Genomic DNA, 18,907 nt, shown 5'->3' with positions numbered 1-18,907 from the left:
TTACCCCTTTTTCTTTTTCTCCGCGTCAATTTAAATCCGATTGATGATTCAAACAATCTAAAATCAACTCCTTTCTCTCTCGAATTTTCCCAGTCTGAATCGGAAATCGCCATGGGTAACACGGAGAAGCTGATGCATCAGATCATGGATCTGAAATTCACCTCGAAAAGTCTCCAACGCCAGGCCCGGAAGTGTGAAAAGGAGGAAAAATCCGAGAAATTGAAGGTCAAGAAAGCGATCGAGAAAGGTAACATGGATGGTGCTCGTATCTACGCCGAGAATTCGATCCGCAAGCGTAATGAGCAGATGAATTATCTCCGCCTTGCCTCGCGCCTAGACGCTGTCGTCTCACGCCTGGACACACAAGCTAAGATGCAAACCATAAGTAAATCCATGGGAAGTATCGTGAAATCGCTGGAGTCGTCCCTTTCCACAGGGAACTTGCAGAAAATGTCCGAGACCATGGATCAATTCGAGCGCCAGTTTGTGAACATGGAAGTGCAGGCGGAGTTTATGGAGAGCTCTATGTCGGGGAGCACGTCTCTCTCAACACCTGAAACCGAGGTCAATAGCTTGATGCAGCAAGTGGCTGATGATTATGGGCTTGAAGTGTCTGTTGGCCTGCCTCAGCCTGCAGCCCACGCTGTTTCTGTGAAGAATAGTGAGAAAGTGGATGAAGATGATCTCTCCAGGCGTTTGGCTGAGCTCAAGGCACGCGGGTGAAATTCTGGTATGTTCAGATATGCTTGATGCTGAAGCGTCATATTTTCAAATACTATTATTGCGTGGTGTAATAATAAGTTCCGAACTTCTGCGAAAAACTTGGTATTTGTGTATAAATTCGACTTCATTAATGGGGATTTTGCCTACTATATGCCTTGTGGTCTCTCATGTTGCATATCTAAATATTTTTAAATATTTTCACTTTGAACACTCCCCAATTCGACCATGGGGCAGTATTTAAAGTGAAAATATTTAAAACTTTCATCCCAATTGGCCATACCCTACAATGTAGAGATTTGTTCTATAGTTAAATTGTGCCGGTGGATCTATGTTGATTTTGATGTCCACTTCTAGAAGGTTTCTGTGAGTTCTCTTGTTTCATTGAAGATTGAAGTAGTGTTAAGTTTTATTGACGTGCGGTTTAGGATTGACAGGAGAGCTACATTATTTTGGTAAATGAGATGTGCTTTTTTTCCTTGGTTTACTAATTTAGCTTCTGTGAATATGAGTGGAATTTTACCTCCCCTTCTGCTTCCGCATATCATATTGGATTTAACACAAGATGATCTCAAACACTCCATGCCCATTGTTGAGATCTTTTGTAGAGATTAAATTTTGATTGTTGGACATGAAAAAAAAACCTTCAAAGTGAGTGAATAGTTTAGAATTTCTCATGTTTGACAAGTTACTTGACTCTTAATCAGCGTTCCAAGTCATGTTCGGATGTTTCATGCTCATTCAAGAACATTTAACAGTTTAGTGACATTTATTTAACATTTTCCGGTGTTTCACGATCGACAAAAGGTTGTGTGCTCTCATCATTTTGTGAGATTCAATGATAGGAAGTAGATTGGTGACATTAGTTTAACATAGCAAACATCAAGTATTCGTCATTTCCTTTATATACTTCTTTTAGACACCAAATTGTAAATTGGATAGTTTGGATTCAGGAGATGATGCAAGTGGTATTAAGGGCACTTTTGTGACGTATTTAGTATTATGTTGGAGTGGTTTGGAATTTGGATATGAAATTTATACAGTAAAAAAATTTAAAAAAGGAAAAGAACAATGCCATAAGCTTAACTTTTTAAAGTGTTCTCTTTTAGAACATAATCGCTCCAAACGATTAGATTTATTAAAAAAATATTAAAAAATTTACGAGAAGATATTAAAGCATGAGTTCCCAGAATGTCTCATTTCTGAACAAAATGTTCGTTTAGCACTTTTTGGGATAGTTGATAATAACTAAAATCTGATTTTTTTTAGCAAGCAAAATTGTGAGGACCCGGTGAGGTAAAACCCTCCTCAACTAAGCAGCAATATATACATGCGTAAAACTCTTTTGAAAACTATGTCGCTTAGAAGAATAAAGAAAAGTATATTGTATAGAAATAAAGTTTCAAAGGTTCCAAAAGTTGTTCTTTTGCACGCAAATCTCGTGAGTGTGATTGTATGTTATTTCGAGTGCCTTCCCTATTAAAGAACTTTAAGAATTACTCGTGGATCGTGGTGTTATGCACCAACTCGTTCCCTGCTTCACTTCAGAGTAATTTCCTCTATTGCTCCATATATTAATCACGATACAACTGGACTTGGATTTAAGGGTGAAAAAAGATCTGAATTTGGACAGCACAATCAAAATTTGCAAGTATGAACCGCGACAATCTTCAGGATGAGAATGACGTCATGTTTACGACAGAATTTGATAACTTCAATTGTTTGTAGAGCTTAATCAAATGTTAATAATCAACTAACGCATCAACATTCACACTAAACGGTATCTATCGTTCAATGAATAGAAATGACTCAAGATTTATTGATACAGTTGAGCCAAATCACAAAATCCATTGTTCAGTGAGCGGTCAAAACTTAATCTTTATGAATCACATATAAACTTTGAGATTATGCACATTTGAAAGCTTCTATAGCGAGAATTATACATCCAAAAAAGAAAATTCAAAATTGTGGCAATGCATGCTACTAAGCAACAATTGACAAGCGGAGAAAAAAACTTCACAATGGTAATTTTGCCTGGCGAGAACCACGAGAATGTCTTTTTAGGCCAAAAAGGATACTGTACAGCTGTAGTATATTACACATGCAATATATCTAAATTTCGTCGAAATACGTGTATTTGGCTTGCAACAGGTATAGGTGATGAATCTTGGAAGTACAACTCTTCAGTGAATTGGTTATATGAGATCCATAATGAAGCCTACATGGGACCAGCAGATCTCACCTGGAGAGTTGCTGCACGTTGACATAATCTCCCCACAGACTATGGGGGACCAGCAGATCTCACCATATAACAACATTGTCACAGTGATGTAAGATGACTGATTTAGGAGTTGTAAAGAAACTAGTCTCTTGTATACGAGGCAGCAAAGTCTTTAATTCTTTGCTTCAAATGCTGTTTAAAAATGTGTTCACGGACTCGTATTAGTGAGAAATAAGAGAATGGCAGATAAAAGTTAACAATGACATAAGGAAAGACCAAGGGGAATAAGTCACCCTCAATTCTTCATGAAGCACGATGAAAATTTTCTTCAATTGTTTATGTTTCTGCAATATCAGATGTTAAACCGGATCATACAAAAAATGAATTAAATTTTAAAATGGTAAAAGTAAACATCAATAAAACAGCGAGCTATACTCGACAAAAGCTTAGCCACAGATAACTATACGAAAATAACCACTAAAGTACCTCTCCACACTGACGAAATGATGACTGTATATGCTCTGAGATGTCTTGGTATCTCTTACTATCCCTTCCTCGGTAAGTTTCAAGCTCATTCCCAAGTTTACTGAACTCATCTCTTATTACATCATCAACACAAATTAGAGTACTGATTTGATGAGCCAATTTGCCATTTATAGAGCAACATTTTTATATAAAAGAAAATCAAAATGCACAAATATTAGAAAGTGAAATAAAGCAAGGTCGACATTACCTGTATGACTCCAAGATATCGTTCAAGGAGAAGTAGCTCTCGTACTTCTCTTGATATTCCTTCACATATTCTTTATACCTAAAGATGGAATGACATATAATTACTTGAGAACCACAAAATCAAGTTGTTTTGCAACATGAAATTTAGAGCTTATCAAAGCATTTGTTCATCCAATACAACATTGTGTTTATAAACTTACTGAGAGAAATCCTTTATTGGACTCTTCAACTCAGGTTCCTCCTTCTCATACTTCACATATGAACAACTTTTCTTATCTGAGAAAGATTCTCTCCTCTTCTGAATACCATTGTTGCTCCCCCCTAAAAATGTGTCTTTTTGTCTATCATTTGAGCTACCAATCATATTGGGCTCCTGTTTTTTAAACTCATTCACGGACTGGGAAACAACTATTTGTTTGAGGCTAGGCTGCTGATCTGTCACATTAACAGGAACTTTTTTGTAACCATTAGCTTCTGAGTTTGTCCTTTGAGTTTCAGGTTCTGCATTTCTATTTTTACTGATTTCAGGAATTTTATTATGATTAGGGACAAATTCGGTAGGACCTGCTGATGACTGATGTCTGGTTTCTCTGAGTTGAGGTTTTGATGATCCATCTGGAATTTCAGACACCACAGTTTCAGAATTATGTGGGGAAAGTTTTCTTGAACCTGGAGTGATCTTTTTAGAGGGCTTTCCTCTATTTGAATCTGAATCAGCTGATTTTTTTTCTAATTGTCTATGTTTACCTTTCTTTTCAAATTGCTTCTTTGGCCCTGGTATTTCATCAGGTAAGGGTTCACGAAACTCACCCAACTCCAATTCTGAAAGCTCTCTTTGAAGTTTATTGTCCCGTCCATTCGTTACCAGAGACCTGTCCACAGTATTAGTGTTGCTATCTTTGGGAGAGTAACCCGTTCGCGTTTTAGAACGTCGTCCAGCATCAGTTGCCTTCACCATAATCTTTGGTTTTCTGGAAATTGATTCTGCTGGTAGCATCTGTTTTTCAATGGTGTCACCATCTTCATGTAGTGTCTCCGTGTTTCTTGGAGTCTGCATCCAAAGTCTTCCGCTGATTTGAAGGCCTCTTTCAGACTCCTCCACACCACAACCCAAACCGTCTTGTTTACCAAGTTTCTTTCCACTAGAATTGACCTCAGCCCGTCCAACAGCATCAGAGGATCTTTGACCTGGCACCCGAGATTCAGAAAAAGACCCAGATTGTGTTCCCTGGTTAAAGCCTACTTGAAGGTCAGGGTCGCAGTTACCATGCCTTGCATCTTTGATGGACAATTGATTGATAGGCGCCTCAAGGGGGCTTTTTAGAAGTTCATCAGGAGATGAATTTTGAGGACTCTCACCGAAAAGAGAGGTTATGGTCCCAGAAATTGGTTGACTCAAATTCGTGTCTTTCAACCTCTTACTACTGTAAGGCCTATCAACAGAATGACATTCATTAGATTGCCTTTTAGATTTGCCTTTAGACGATCTTGTGTAGTTATCAGGCTCCCCATGCTTGAAACCATCTTTAACCACACTGTCATAGCCTTGGCTCTCATAGTACTTGTAATGATTTGGTGATGATGGTTTCATATCTTCACCTTCTTCATTAGAAAACAAATAACTACATGTAGCCCTTTCAGTTTCGAGGTCATCTTCAGGATTATCATTCTCAATCTCAACTACATCAGAAACCCAATCATCTTGCTTTTCATAATGTCCTATATCAAGAGGTTCAATGTCTAGAGGCCTCGACTGAGCAGGAGATTTTAAGAGAGACTCGGGCTCGGGTTCTTTGCCATCGTCACTTGTCATGATATCAACATCTTCATCAGGTGCCTGCTTGCTGCTGGAAGATACCTCACTTTCACTATCACTGCTACTCCCACTGCGACTTCCCACTGGACTTCTTTTTTCTCTGCTATTACTTTCACTACCACTTCCACTATCACTGCTATTACTTTCACTATCACTGTCACTTCCACCGTCACTAGAGCTAGCAGCCGGCCCTTCACTATCATCTGAAACTTTCTTGCCATTAGAATGATCTGGTGAATTGAGTGGGATGTCAATTTTCTCCTCTGTATCTGATGCATTTGCACACATAGAATCCAATTGAACCTGTTCCTCCAATTCATGAATGGGAGCTCGCAAGGAAAAGTTAGGATCTTGATCAGGAAGTCGGCCAAAGTTATTAGTTGCAGGAGATTGGTTGCAAACGATTTCTGGGGAACTGAGGAAAAACACATTAGAGCGCTGAGAGAAAGCACAGTCCACCGGTACAGAACAAGAAGTAGTCATTTAGATGGGGTAAATAAAAGCAAAAAAGAAGGCCTTCACAAAGTTAATGCAAGTACATGCCCTAACATAATATGTCAACGGCAGCATATCTGAACAAACTCATAGATTCAAGGCCTAAAAATGCAGACTTCCTAAAATGCCAATTCGTGTCTATTTTTGTGGCTCCTATTCCTTATTTCACATTTTTCTATCTCATCGCCCAAATATCTCTATTGATTTGTACTTGTGTCAAGGATCAAATAAAAAAGACTTGGATCAACAGACACTCTTTTCATAGGAAACTCTCATTACAATGACTAGGCAAAAACAATAAAAACGTAAACTTGATCTTGATGCTTTTGATGCTCGTGTAATCTAGATTTATTCCTCTATCCACTTTCCAGCATATGGATCTTTAAACTATTGTTTAACTCGTTAAAAATTATCAAAGATTCAGAAGAACCTCCATCACAATGTTATCCACCAAGCTAAAAGTATAATATCTTCTTACAAATCCCAAGAAGCGATTAAGTAAAAAAATTAAGAGAAGAAGGCAGGGGAGAGTAGGAGGAAAAACCTTATTGCACAAGGACTACATCGTATAGAGAAGGATATTTAAAACACACCCCAAGCACCTCAAGCCTACAGTTCTAATTCCACAATGACAATGTACCATACTGACTAAGTTCTCACATACATACCTTAGCTTATTACATATATTGAATATGCTTCACGAGTTACAAGAATAAAAAAGAACCTTAAATAAATAAGCACCAGAATTCAGCTCAGAGAGAAAGCCTGATAGAAGCAGGTATACCTTCCACTTTCAGAAGAAGTCTTCTTGAAGTTTTCTGTGACTCCAGGTTTCAAGTAATATCTTCCAGGAGCTTTAAAAGTAGCAATCTGACAGTAAAAAATGGATAAGTATAATCTGCTCAAGACTCATGCAAACAAATTTTATAAAATTTATCAATGACGTACTTGCTTCAGAATTGGCTGGATTTTCTGTAGAGAGTTCGGCATAGCTTCTCCAATAGCTTTCTCCAATGCCTGATAAAGAAAACATTCAGGAGCGTTATTCTAACAACAAAAGTTTCATGAATAGTAAATTTAGTACAGTGTGAAATTGAAAAACATTCCCAGTACCCTACAATTAGCACCCACCCCCTCCCCCTTTTTCATGTCATATGCCCTAACCTTTAGACTCATTCCATCTGCATGATGCTCCATTAGAAGAGACACAATGAAGCTTCTCAAATCAAAATGTTTAGCATCCACGTTCTGGTTTTGAATTGGTTTATTGGGGACAGTATTATTTGCCATCCTACTAGACATTTCTTTGTCTAAACTAGTAGCTTTACTTGATGCTTGAGAGGGTGTAGCATCAGACACAATGGCATTTCCCTTCATGGGATTGCTGCTTCCAGATGGGTGAGCTGGTGCACCATATTGCTCTGTATGAGAAGACAATGATGAACCAGAGGAGGGCCTATTTTTTGATGGATTTTGTGCAGACAAACTGGATTTATAGACAGATTTAGGAGGTCCACCTGCTAATGTGATGGTCAAGCAAAAATAACCAACGGAGACAGTTAGTATTTACAGAAAAGTCAAGCCCAGAGTCGTTTTAGGAATCTAAAATTATTTCTTCTGACGTGAAAATAAGAGTCGTTTTAGGAATCTAAAATTATTTCTTCTGACATGAAAATGGAAACAAAATAACTATGGCAAGAAAACAATTCATCAAAGTCATTATCCTACTCACCAGGATAGGCTTCAGGTTTTGACTTTTTGAACGGAGGCTCTTTCCTTTTAAAAGGCATTCTCCATGAATTAGCTGAAAATAAAACGGGTGGAATTAGTTTAGAGGTGCATTTGGATATGAAAAGCTTATGGGGCAAAAAATGCTTTCGTTAAAGAAGTTGTGTTCAGATAGGCTTAAAAAACAATTAAAAAGCTAGATTCACAAAAATCTGACTTTTGAGCTTCTGCGACTCTCTTTAAAAGAGAAAGAGTTTTCACTATTATATCCAAATTCTAACAGAACCGCTTTTTAAGATATTTAAAAGAACCTTGCTTAATAAAGCAATTTTTAAGCTGAAATGCTTTTGTGTTCGAACTACCCTTAGTGTTGCTAATAACATTCAAAAAACAGTAGTTCAACATAAGACCAAGTGGGTGTCAATCATATGTAACATTTTCTTGTTGCATATAAATATAATGATCGTGATAATAGCATTGTCCACGCACAATGTTAATAGCAAAATGAGGAAATTTGGTACTTAGAACAGAGTTTCTTTAGATACAGGAACAACAATAACTAATGTAAAAAGGTGCTCTTATTGTAGTATGAAAATTTTCAATTCTAACTGTATGCATCATGAAAGTGAGGTTGCAAGAGAGGGTAAAGTTGCAAAAGAGATTATGACATCTCTAGGTAGGTGTGGGGCAAACGTGTAGTGTAAACTGGCTGGAGGGGTCCGGAATTGAGGTAAATTTAGTCCACCTGCTTTATTTTTCGGGATGCGTTGATATAAAAATAACTCAACGGGTTAAAAATCGAGCTAAACATACTGGGTTAGGGTTAGTCGGTTTTTTCCGCTTTTTAAATAAAGATAAACAAAATAACAGGAAGTATTTCTATAAAGATGGCATCTAATAAGAAATTTATTTAACATATATACAAAAATATTAAAAATGTATAGAGAATATTTTTTGTTAAAAAAAAAATTTATTATGGGGCAACAGGGATGGATAGGTTATCCTATGAGAAACTGACGCAAATACAAATATTGTTTTATCAGACCGCGTTTCACAGCTCCGGACCGGATTTTCAGGTTTCAGTTCTTCAGTTGACAGCCCTATTTCCTAGGTATAAAATTTCCTTTTTCATCAATGATTGCCGCTCATAAAGCATCACATATGTCAAAAGTTCCACTGAAATAAAGACGCTAGAAACAGATAAGTGTTGGTTTTATAGGTGTATAGGATGTAAAGGCAGTGTCCCTTCTACAAAGCACCACATATGTAATCATCTCGTTTGAATTGAAAAGCTGGAGAGACAAAGCTTACATTCAGCCGCAGCAAGTGCCTTCATTTGATTCTTCATACTTGAATTCTGATGGTCTAAGACTATGGATCTGTTGTCAAGAAATAGAATGGACTTAATGAAAAACTTAAAAAATATCATATCATTCTTGTCTCCTGAAAGGCTGAATTCTATTAGATTCTTATAATAGCATCATGAATTATTGACTTTATCATCTGATCCAAACTAGTTACTCCACTTATTCAATTTCACCAGTAACACAATATGCAGAAAAAATTCTCCCATGTTAAAGAAGAACCAATATGGCGAAGAACTGGAAAAAAATCAATGACTGAAGTATTAAGGATTGGTTTATGATGTATAGGGAGTTATAGCAGGGTAGCCCGGTCTTAATAAACATATTTGATCTCTCAAATCAAACAAAATATCACCATGAATACAAGTGAATCGATTACACTATGAGAGATGAAATCAAAATTTTAGCCGCATATAAGTATATTATAGTGAGAGATTATCATAATTTGAGGGAATTAACAAATGTGAACGTGCTAACATACATTTCAAAATCTACCCCAAACACCCTTCCTCGCAGCGAAAGAGAAAGAAACCCAGAAGGATAAAAGGAAAAATATATCGTTTTCGGCTTTCTAAGTTGATTTTTGACGTATAAGAATTATACCTATCCAGGAAATTATGCCATAATTTCCAGCTTCTTACACCATTATTAATTGTTTTGAACATCATTTCAATGCATCCGGTGATCTATACATACCAGAATCCCAGACAGCTTCTCACAATTTACAACTTAAAAATACAAACATGTAGTATAAATACAAACATGTAATATACGCATGACATAATAGTTCGAGAAAAGAAGCTATACTTTCGTGTTTTATTCTTGCGCTCAGCTTCTTCAGATCGCATTTTGACATGCTTTTTAGTTGATTCATCCAATACACGCTGCACATTCAGCTTACGCCAAGCGCCTCCTGATTCTATTAGCAAGCCATTTCCATCTTCGCCATTTCTACATTCTTCATATATGTCGCAAAGTTCCCCCATTTCCTTCGACCATGTAAAATTGAAGTTTTTATCACCCACAGTGATAACCTTGTAACAGAAAAATGATAAGTTTAAATATCTACTTTTATTTGAAAAAGAAACGAGAAAAACAGAAACATAAAATAAAACCCCCAATTCTATCAAGAAATCTTTAAGCAGAATAAGGTAACTCGATGAAAAAGCACCCGGGTTGTTTAGTATAATGATGCAGTTGATGTTCAACAATACAACAAGCAAAGCGAGAGAAGGTGAATGAAGGCAACCAAGGACATGATTCTTGCAAAAGTACTAGATATGAAATATTTATGATTTACTAAGATGTAAATAAGTGATTTTACTCGGGTATGTCATTCGAGGGAAGTATCAAAACTGAAATGCGCAGACCAAATTTATTGTGCAACTAACAGTAAGACCAAGTAAAGGCCATTATGTCACCACATCACCAGCAATTATGCATTACAACAAAAACATGGCATTGCTGATAGTAGTCTTCTCTGTTATCAGCATAACACTTAATTATATTGAAATAACGACAATTATCTTGGCACTTCAAAACATAAGATAAGAAACAGAAAAAATTCCGAAAATAGTCAGCACATTAAAAAATGGCCACCAGTCATCTAGAAGCATAGTTTCCTACACCACGCAAAAAAAAAAGCATCAGGTTTTCTTTAGGAAGAAAAACTATTATTAACTCCACGCACTGAGCAATTAAAAACCGAAAATTTTATTGGAATACTAACGAGTCTGATACCCTGGCTCCAACTGAACTTTTACGAGGAACTAGACAAGTCAAGGAAAAAAAGAAGGTGAGGAATTGAAGGAAAAAGACTGGCATTCGCATCGCAGGACAAGAATTCAGGGTGCCAGTATATGCTTATCAAGTTCTACACAAGACTAGCAAATAATGATCTACCCATTTAGGCAGCCTTGAATTGTCTCAAAAGTCTGAACTCAAACGAAAATCATTTCAGTATCATAGAATGCTGCGAGACTGGCATATATATCCATCATAAAAACCAAAAATTCTAGATAGCGTATTCAACTACTTTTTCTTATCCGAATCGGTTCAGTTTCGTTGCCTGTTTTTCCTCAAAAGCACGCTAACTTCTCCACTTCTCCCTACTTCCCCACCAGGAGAATTCACGTTTTCTGAATGCATACTAACTTAAGTGTATTACCAACGCTTTGACATGAAACACAGAACAATGAGAAAGATGTCTCTGTGTCCAAACCAAATCAAACGCGGTCGACGTACACTAGGACCTGTAGTTTCTATTATAGTTCCAAATTGGAATCCGCAACATTGGAAAACCCAATCTAGACACAAAGATGTAACTATACCAAATTTTGAGTCGAACTCCTAACCATGGATAAAGCACCCTCAATGTGATAAGAGTATTAATCTGATAATAATAAAGTGTCGATACACAGCTCAAGACTCAAGTCCACCTGATAAAATAAACAAGCAGCAGAAAAACCCAAAGCTTCTACACAATTGAACATCCACACTCACATTTCCATTGGCATTATTCGCATTGTAATCAAACTTGATACGCGCCGTTTCCCCCATAGCCTCCACGCGATTGATCTCCTCAACGAGGTCAGGCACAAGCCTTAATGCCATCGCGAAGTTTAGAGGATTCCTCGTAACGAGGCTGAATGTCTCCTCCGCTTGCCTAGAAGATGTGGGGCCAGAGACCGACTCCCCTCCGCCATCGCGGCCCCTGGTGACGGCAGCCGCGCCGCCGCCCGAAGAAAAGCGGCCACCCGGTGTGGAGGCGGAGTTACGGTTGATTGGAGGAGCGTGAATGTTCCGCTTGCCGCCGCCGCCGCCGCGGCCAAGCTTTCCAGAACCTCCGTACATTGAATTTCGGAATCCCAGAGGGATTGTTAACAATGACTTGGAACAGCCCTCGAAGAAATCACTAATTTATTAGATTTTTCGTGCTATATGTATTAAATCCCAGCAGCTCCCATTTTTATTTTATAATATTTTTAATATTATTATTATAATAATTAAATAGTTTTAACAAGTTTCGAATGGCCTATTAGTCTAATTCAGATGTTAGTAAGAATAGTAATGCTTAGGGAGTGTAATGGGTAGGGTATGGGTCGGATTTCATACATTAATTCCCATATTCATTTATTAAATTCATCCTCATACCCATCGGATATTGAATTTCATCCACATCCTCATACTCATCGGATTATCGGATACACATACCCTACCCAAATACCATATTATCATATACAATTGAATTTTTTCAATGAAGCTATGAATATTTAAAAAATTATTTAAATGAACAATATGAAAAATTAATAATGATAAAAATTTGCAAAATAAACTTTATAGAAAAAATAACAAAATATTAAAAATAGTTTATATTATTTGAATAAAAGTACGCAATTCAACAAAAATAAAATATTTTTCAATTTTTGAAGTCAAACATGGAATAAACTTACCAATGGAGAAGATGAAAAATTGAATGAAAAATAAAAGAGCGATAAAACCTTGAAACGTAAAAGTAAAACCGGAGAAAAGAAAAAGTATCGATTTACTTGAATTTGAGAAGATGAATATTTAATATAAATAAATATAATTATTATATATGTATGATTTACTTTGATTTGAGAAGATGAATTTTTAATATAAATAAATATAATTACTATATATATACATATATATTTATATTTATATTTAATTTAAACGGGTATTCGGGTCGGGTGTGGGTCGGATTATATCAAACCCGCCTCCATACCCAAACCTGAAAATCCTCATACCCGATTACCCAATTATTTAATCGGGTCTAAAAATCCCTCGATACACTCTTTTATTCGGGTCGGGTATCGGATCCTCCAACGAGTTCGGAGGAAATTGCCATCCCTAGACTAATGCTCTCCTCATGACATATTAGGGAAAAAAATTTAATATCACATATTTCAAATTCATCATCATATAATATCTGATTTGTTTGGATGGATTCAATCGAGTTAAATGCTAATTTTTACTTCCTTTCAACTATTTTAAATATATTCAAGATAAGTATCATTTAAAATTTATGATCGAGTCATTTATGAAATCAAACATCTTAATTTAACATGTTTCATCCATCCAAATATAGAGTAAACATAAAAATACATTTGGAAAATTAGTCCGAAAACAAAAGATAACCACAGAAATTGAAGTATCAGTCCATTGGATTTTCCTTTCTTATGTTTCTAAAATATTATTATTATCATTCACATTGGCATTTGTTATTTATATAAATAAAAAAAATAATTATGATTAATTTGAAATCCACAAAAACATAAAAATATCATTTTAAACTTATTATTGTAATATTCTACTCCGGATCGAATCCATGCCGCAGGCCCTAATTTCAGTGATCCAAAAAATGACATGCCACTTGACTAACTCTTCGATATGTGGACTTGAGTGGTCCATTAACCGTGGGCTGAGAGCTATTATCTGGGCCTTTCTGGTCCATGTGTGGATATGGACCAATAATATAACTCCTTCCCTTTATGCAAGGGTTATCTACTGGGCCCACCATTAATTCAAAACTTAGACTTTGTCATTTTATAATTGATGAATTTCATAATTTTTAATAATAATAAATAGAGATTTTTGACTTGATTGACAAAAAAGAAAGTTGACCGACTGTATACTATCCTCATTAAACTCTTCACAAGTCAGTCTCACAATCAATAGAATGGTATTGGATAAAATAAATCCGTTAAGAACAAGCGATTCGCACATTTAAGTCAACTGTTTAAACATTCATGGAAAGAAAGAAATAAAAAAATTATAAGCAATAGACCCGATACGTGTTTTTTTTTATATATATAACAAAGAAATTAAAGAGCTATTTAAAAAAAAAAAATTAACACAGAGTCTTTTAAAAAACCGTCGTTGATAAAAATCATATGTTAATAAAAAAGAATAAGTCTCTTATGAGACGGTCTCATTAATATTTATCTATGAAGAGATTAATTCTACCAAAATAATACTTTTTCATGAATGACCCAAATAAAAGATATGTCTACGAACAATCAGATCGTCTCACACAAATTTTTGCTAATAAAAAAAAATCGTGGCCAATGGGACCTGCGTTGTGTCTTGTTTTCAAAATAGTTATCATATTGAAGACAAAAGTAATAAAAAAAAAATATTTAATCTATATATATTATAAATATTAAGATTTGGACCACCCCAACACCCCTACATCAAAATAACTCGACATGATCAATATAATAATCAAGAAATTTGACCATTTAATTTAAAAAACAAGATCTCGCAAAGAAATAAAAAAATTTGAAGGTGACCGACCAATGCCAGACAAAGGGGAAATCATACAAAAAGATAAAAATATTTTAGACAGTCTTTCAAGAACAAAAACACGAGATTAGTTATACTAAAATGATTTTCCATATCTTCCGAGTTCCAACTAAAATATAACGGTAAAAACTTGTGTGAGACGGTCTCACGGGTCGTATTTGTGAGACGGATCTCTTATTTGGGTCACCCATGAAAAAGTATTACTTTTTATGCTAAGAGTATTACTTTTTATTGTGAATATGGGTAGGGTTGACCCGTCTCACCGATTATGATCCGTGAGACGGTCTCACATGAAACCCACTCAAATATAACATAATCTTCAGGCCAGCTCAACATCAGATTTTCATCACTGCTTCCGAATACATTGACGAGTGAGTTTGGTGTGAGATGATCTCACGGATCATAATCTGTGAGACGGATCATTCCCTGTGTTGCAAGTTGCAGCTCGTTTTCATGTCAAGGGAATGAAATTAGTTTCTTGAATGTCGAACATTAATTAAAAAATGTATGTAATAATGTAAAAATTATTAAAATTTAGGGGAGATAGTTTGATACTAATAGGCCATTCAAAGGAAAGAAAGAAGAAAATACTACATGCTCACCTCCACAATTAGAATACAGATTTTCAAAACCCACGGGAGTACTTTGTTTTTTACCCTAATCAACTATTTAATTAAGAAAATGATTTGTCGATTTTTTTTCTCATTTGAGTTGAATGTAAATGCAAATGCAAATGCAAATGCAAAGGTCAATGTCCACTATTTAGAACTGATTTAATATTAAGTTTGAGATAAAATCTCGATATCGAGCTTCGACCAAACAACTCGGACATGTTTTCAAACAAAATTATTTATAGTTTAATATTGCTATATTTACATTCATCAAATTCTGCATCACCAACTTTTAAAATACAGGGAAAAGAAGTTCCTTGAGAAGGAAAAAAAAAGTCAAATATAGAACTCTCTCGTCATTTTTCAATACATTTCTTACCTTACACTGGAATATTTGACCTTTTGGCGTAAATAACCAACCAAGAGATCATCCCAGCCATAATCCACTGCCACCATTAACCAAGAAACCATTACCATTCTTACTACTTTCCAATCCAACTTGATGATCCATATTATGACCCGGGCCCGGTTCTCCAAAATGGTCCTTCAACTGCAAGCTTGACCCATTGGTTCCACCAAAAAAATTACCAAATTGCCCACCCAACAGCGAGCTGAAACCCCCACTCACCTCCACCGAGTTAGCAAACTGCCCCACGTAGTTATCCCCCTCGAGAGGTAATAGCTCTTTAATTTCTGAGGCACCGTCAGTTTTGCTGTTATTAGATGCTGATGCTGCAGGGCGTTTGCTCTGATGGTTGTGTAAGGCGGCGGAGGAGGAGCTACGCTTGGTGTTCTTCCTGGAGCCGCCGCCGACGGGGATGTTCCTTAACGCGCCGCCTTTAGTCCAGTACCTTTTACAGCTCTTGCAAAAGTGGCGTGGCTGAGAGAGATTATAGTTATTGTAGTAGCAAAATTTCGTGTTTGCGGAATCACACCTCGGACACTTCAAGTGTTCTTGATCTGGGAACTGTGGCTGCGGCTGTAACTGTGATCTGATCTGAGAATACAGCGATGGGTCTTGCATTCTTTGGATGAAAAAGGTCGGTTTTTGGATGAATTTTTGATGCGGGTCAGTTTTAAATTGATCTTGATTTCGGAAAATTATGAAAAGATTGAGTTTTGGGATTGAATTCGAAGTGGGTACGCCTTCATAAGGGAGAAGAATAGTAGTGTACTGGGGTTTTTGGAATAAGGACGGTAGAAGGGCAGGCGCAGAACGATCAAGAAACTCGGACGTGGATCACCAAAACCAGGTGATTGGTTTAGTAGTTTTCATCGATATAAAGCTTGAATTTCAGGTGAGTACTACTATTTCTAAAATGAAGAATTTTTTGGAGAAAGAGTGGAAAATTGTGAGAGAAAATGGAAGACATGGGGTTTGGTGCTTCTATCGTTGATTTTTGTGAATTATTTCGATAACTTCACGTCACAGAGACCGTCAGATTAGATATCGCAAACTATACATACAATCAATTATATGGAATATCGTTGACAGCGCAGTCACTCTCGACCTGCGGATTTCTTATTTATTAATATTTAGTTAAAACCCTTAATTTCAAATCAATCAATCAAATGCAAACTTAAATTTAGACAACTTTATAATTTTTTTTTATCTGAACAATAACTATGGGGTCAATTTTTCCTTGGTTACTTGCAATATGATTTGATTAAAAAATATTAATGGGCTATTTACTCCTGACTAATGTGAAGCATGAGATCAGTAATCATAGAAAAGAATTATGAAGGAAAATAATTACCTAATGTTTTGTTCATTTACTTCCGTTTGTTCTTTGTTTCGCAATGGTTACTTGTCCTAGAAATAATACATACACCAACACCAATGACCCAAGCCAAAGAGCTGAAACGGTATGTTTCCACTTTTTTGTTTATTACCATATGTAGTAAGTAATATTAGATATGGAAGAAAGATTTATTATAACAGAATTACTAGCACACAAAACTATGTAAATCTTATCCAAATATAAAATGTAATATATAGGGAGTTATAGCAGGTAGCCCGGTCTTAATAAACATATTTGATCTCTCAAATCAAACAAATATCACCATGAATACAAGTGAATCGATTACACTATGAGAGATGAAATCAAAATTTAGCCGCATATAAGTATATTATGTGAGAGATTATCATAATTTGAGGGAATTAACAAATGTGACGTGCTAACATACATTTCAAAATCTACCCCAAACACCCTTCCTCGCAGCGAAAGAAAAAGAAAACCCAGAAGGATAAGGAAAAATATATCGTTTTCGGCTTTCTAAGTTGATTTTTGACGTATAAGAATTATACCTATCCAGGAAATTATGCCATAATTTCCAGCTTCTTACACCATTATTAATTGTTTTGAACATCATTTCAATGCATCCGGTGATCTATACATACCAGAATCCCAGACAGCTTCTCACAATTTACAACTTAAAAATACAACATGTAGTTAAATACAAACATGTAATATACGCATGAACTAATAGTTCGAGAAAAGAAGCTATACTTTCGTGTTTTATTCTTGCGCTCAGCTTCTTCAGATCGCATTTTGACATGCTTTTTAGTTGATTCATCCAATACACGCTGCACTTCAGCTTACCCAAGCGCCTCCTGATTCTATTGCAAGCCATTTCCATCTTCGCCATTCTACATTCTTCATATAGTCGCAAAGTTCCCCCATTTCCTTCGACCATGTAAAATTGAAGTTTTATCACCCCCAGTGATACCCTTGTAACAGAAAAATGAGAAGTTTAAATATCTACTTTTATTTGAAAAAGAAACGAGAAAACAGAAACATAAATAAAACACCCCCAATTCTATCAAAATCTTTAAGCGAATAAGGTACTCGATGAAAAAGCACCCGGGTTGTTTAGTATAATGATGCAGTTGATGTTCAACAATACACACAGCAAAGCGAGAGAGGTGAATGAAGGCACCAAGGACATGATTCTTGCAAAAGTACTAGATATGAAATATTTATGATTTACTAAGATGTAAATAAGTGATTTTACTCGGGTATGTCATTCGAGGGAGTATCAAAACTGAAATGCGCAGACCAAATTTATTGTGCAACTAACAAAGACCAAGTAAAGGCCATTATGTCACCACATCCCCAGCAATTATGCATACAACAAAAAACATGGCATTGCTGATAGTAGTCTTCTCTGTTATCAGCATAAACTTAATTAATTGAAATAACGACAATTATCTTGGCACTTCAAAACATAAGATAAGAAACAGAAAAATTCCGAAAATAGTCAGCACATTAAAAAATGGCCACCATCATCTAGAAGCATTTTTCCTACACCACGCAAAAAAAAAGCATCAGGTTTTCTTTAGGAAGAAAAACTATTATTAACTCCACGCACTGAGCAATTAAAAACCGAAAATTTTATTGGAATACTAACGAGTCTGATACCTGGCTCCAACTGAACTTTTACGAGGAACTAGACAAGTCAAGGAAAAAAAAGAAGGTGAGGAATTGAGGAAAAGACTGGCATTCGCATCGCAGGACAAGAATTCAGGGTGCCAGTATATGCTTATCAAGTTTCTACACAAGACTAGCAAATAATGATCTACCCATTTAGGCAGCCTTGAATTGTCTCAAAAGTCTGAACTCAAACGAAAATCATTTCAGTATCATAGAATGCTGCGAGACTGGCATATATATCCATCATAAAAACCAAAAATTCTAGATAGCGTATTCAACTACTTTTTCTTATCCGAATCGGTTCAGTTTCGTTGCCTGTTTTTCCTCAAAACACGCTAACTTCTCCACTTCTCCCTACTTCCCCACCAGGAGAATTCACGTTTTCTGAATGCATCTAACTTAAGTGTATTACCAACGCTTTGACATGAAACACAGAACAATGAGAAAAGATGTCTCTG

The 18,907-nt window shown here is 36.0% G+C and overlaps 3 protein-coding genes across 4 annotated transcripts; 1 reads left to right on the top strand and 2 right to left on the bottom strand.

The window, feature by feature from the left end:
* Position 1: 1 nt before the first annotated feature.
* Positions 2-872, top strand: LOC140829210 (ESCRT-related protein CHMP1B). The gene has a single exon (XM_073192266.1). It carries the CDS (start codon positions 112-114, stop codon positions 721-723), a length of 612 nt encoding a protein of 203 aa, XP_073048367.1. The 5' UTR covers positions 2-111; the 3' UTR covers positions 724-872.
* LOC140829209 (uncharacterized) lies at positions 867-11,999 on the bottom strand. 2 transcript variants are annotated; one of them, XM_073192264.1, is made up of 12 exons: positions 11,579-11,999; positions 9,884-10,110; positions 9,024-9,091; positions 7,717-7,788; positions 7,149-7,504; positions 6,933-7,001; positions 6,769-6,854; positions 3,874-5,904; positions 3,675-3,752; positions 3,428-3,539; positions 3,235-3,285; positions 867-3,133 (listed from the first exon to the last, which is right to left on the bottom strand). In XM_073192264.1, exons 1-12 carry the CDS (start codon positions 11,927-11,929, stop codon positions 3,083-3,085), a joined length of 3,552 nt encoding a protein of 1,183 aa, XP_073048365.1. In that variant the 5' UTR covers positions 11,930-11,999; the 3' UTR covers positions 867-3,082. The 2 variants fall into 2 exon arrangements, with proteins under 2 accessions (XP_073048365.1, XP_073048366.1); XM_073192265.1 differs by having other exon boundaries at positions 7,149-7,501.
* A 3,236-nt stretch (positions 12,000-15,235) lies between these two features.
* LOC140829936 (uncharacterized) lies at positions 15,236-16,445 on the bottom strand. The gene has a single exon (XM_073193220.1). The coding sequence runs from the start codon at positions 16,037-16,039 to the stop codon at positions 15,443-15,445; it is 597 nt and encodes a 198-aa protein (XP_073049321.1). The 5' UTR covers positions 16,040-16,445; the 3' UTR covers positions 15,236-15,442.
* Between the last annotated feature and the right edge of the window lie 2,462 nt (positions 16,446-18,907).

Source organism: Primulina eburnea, chromosome 4 (genome assembly GCF_022965805.1).
Source record: "Primulina eburnea isolate SZY01 chromosome 4, ASM2296580v1, whole genome shotgun sequence".
Lineage (NCBI taxonomy): Eukaryota > Viridiplantae > Streptophyta > Magnoliopsida > Lamiales > Gesneriaceae > Primulina > Primulina eburnea.
Note: the sequence above shows the minus strand (reverse complement) of the source record. Positions and strands in the feature narration are given on the sequence as shown.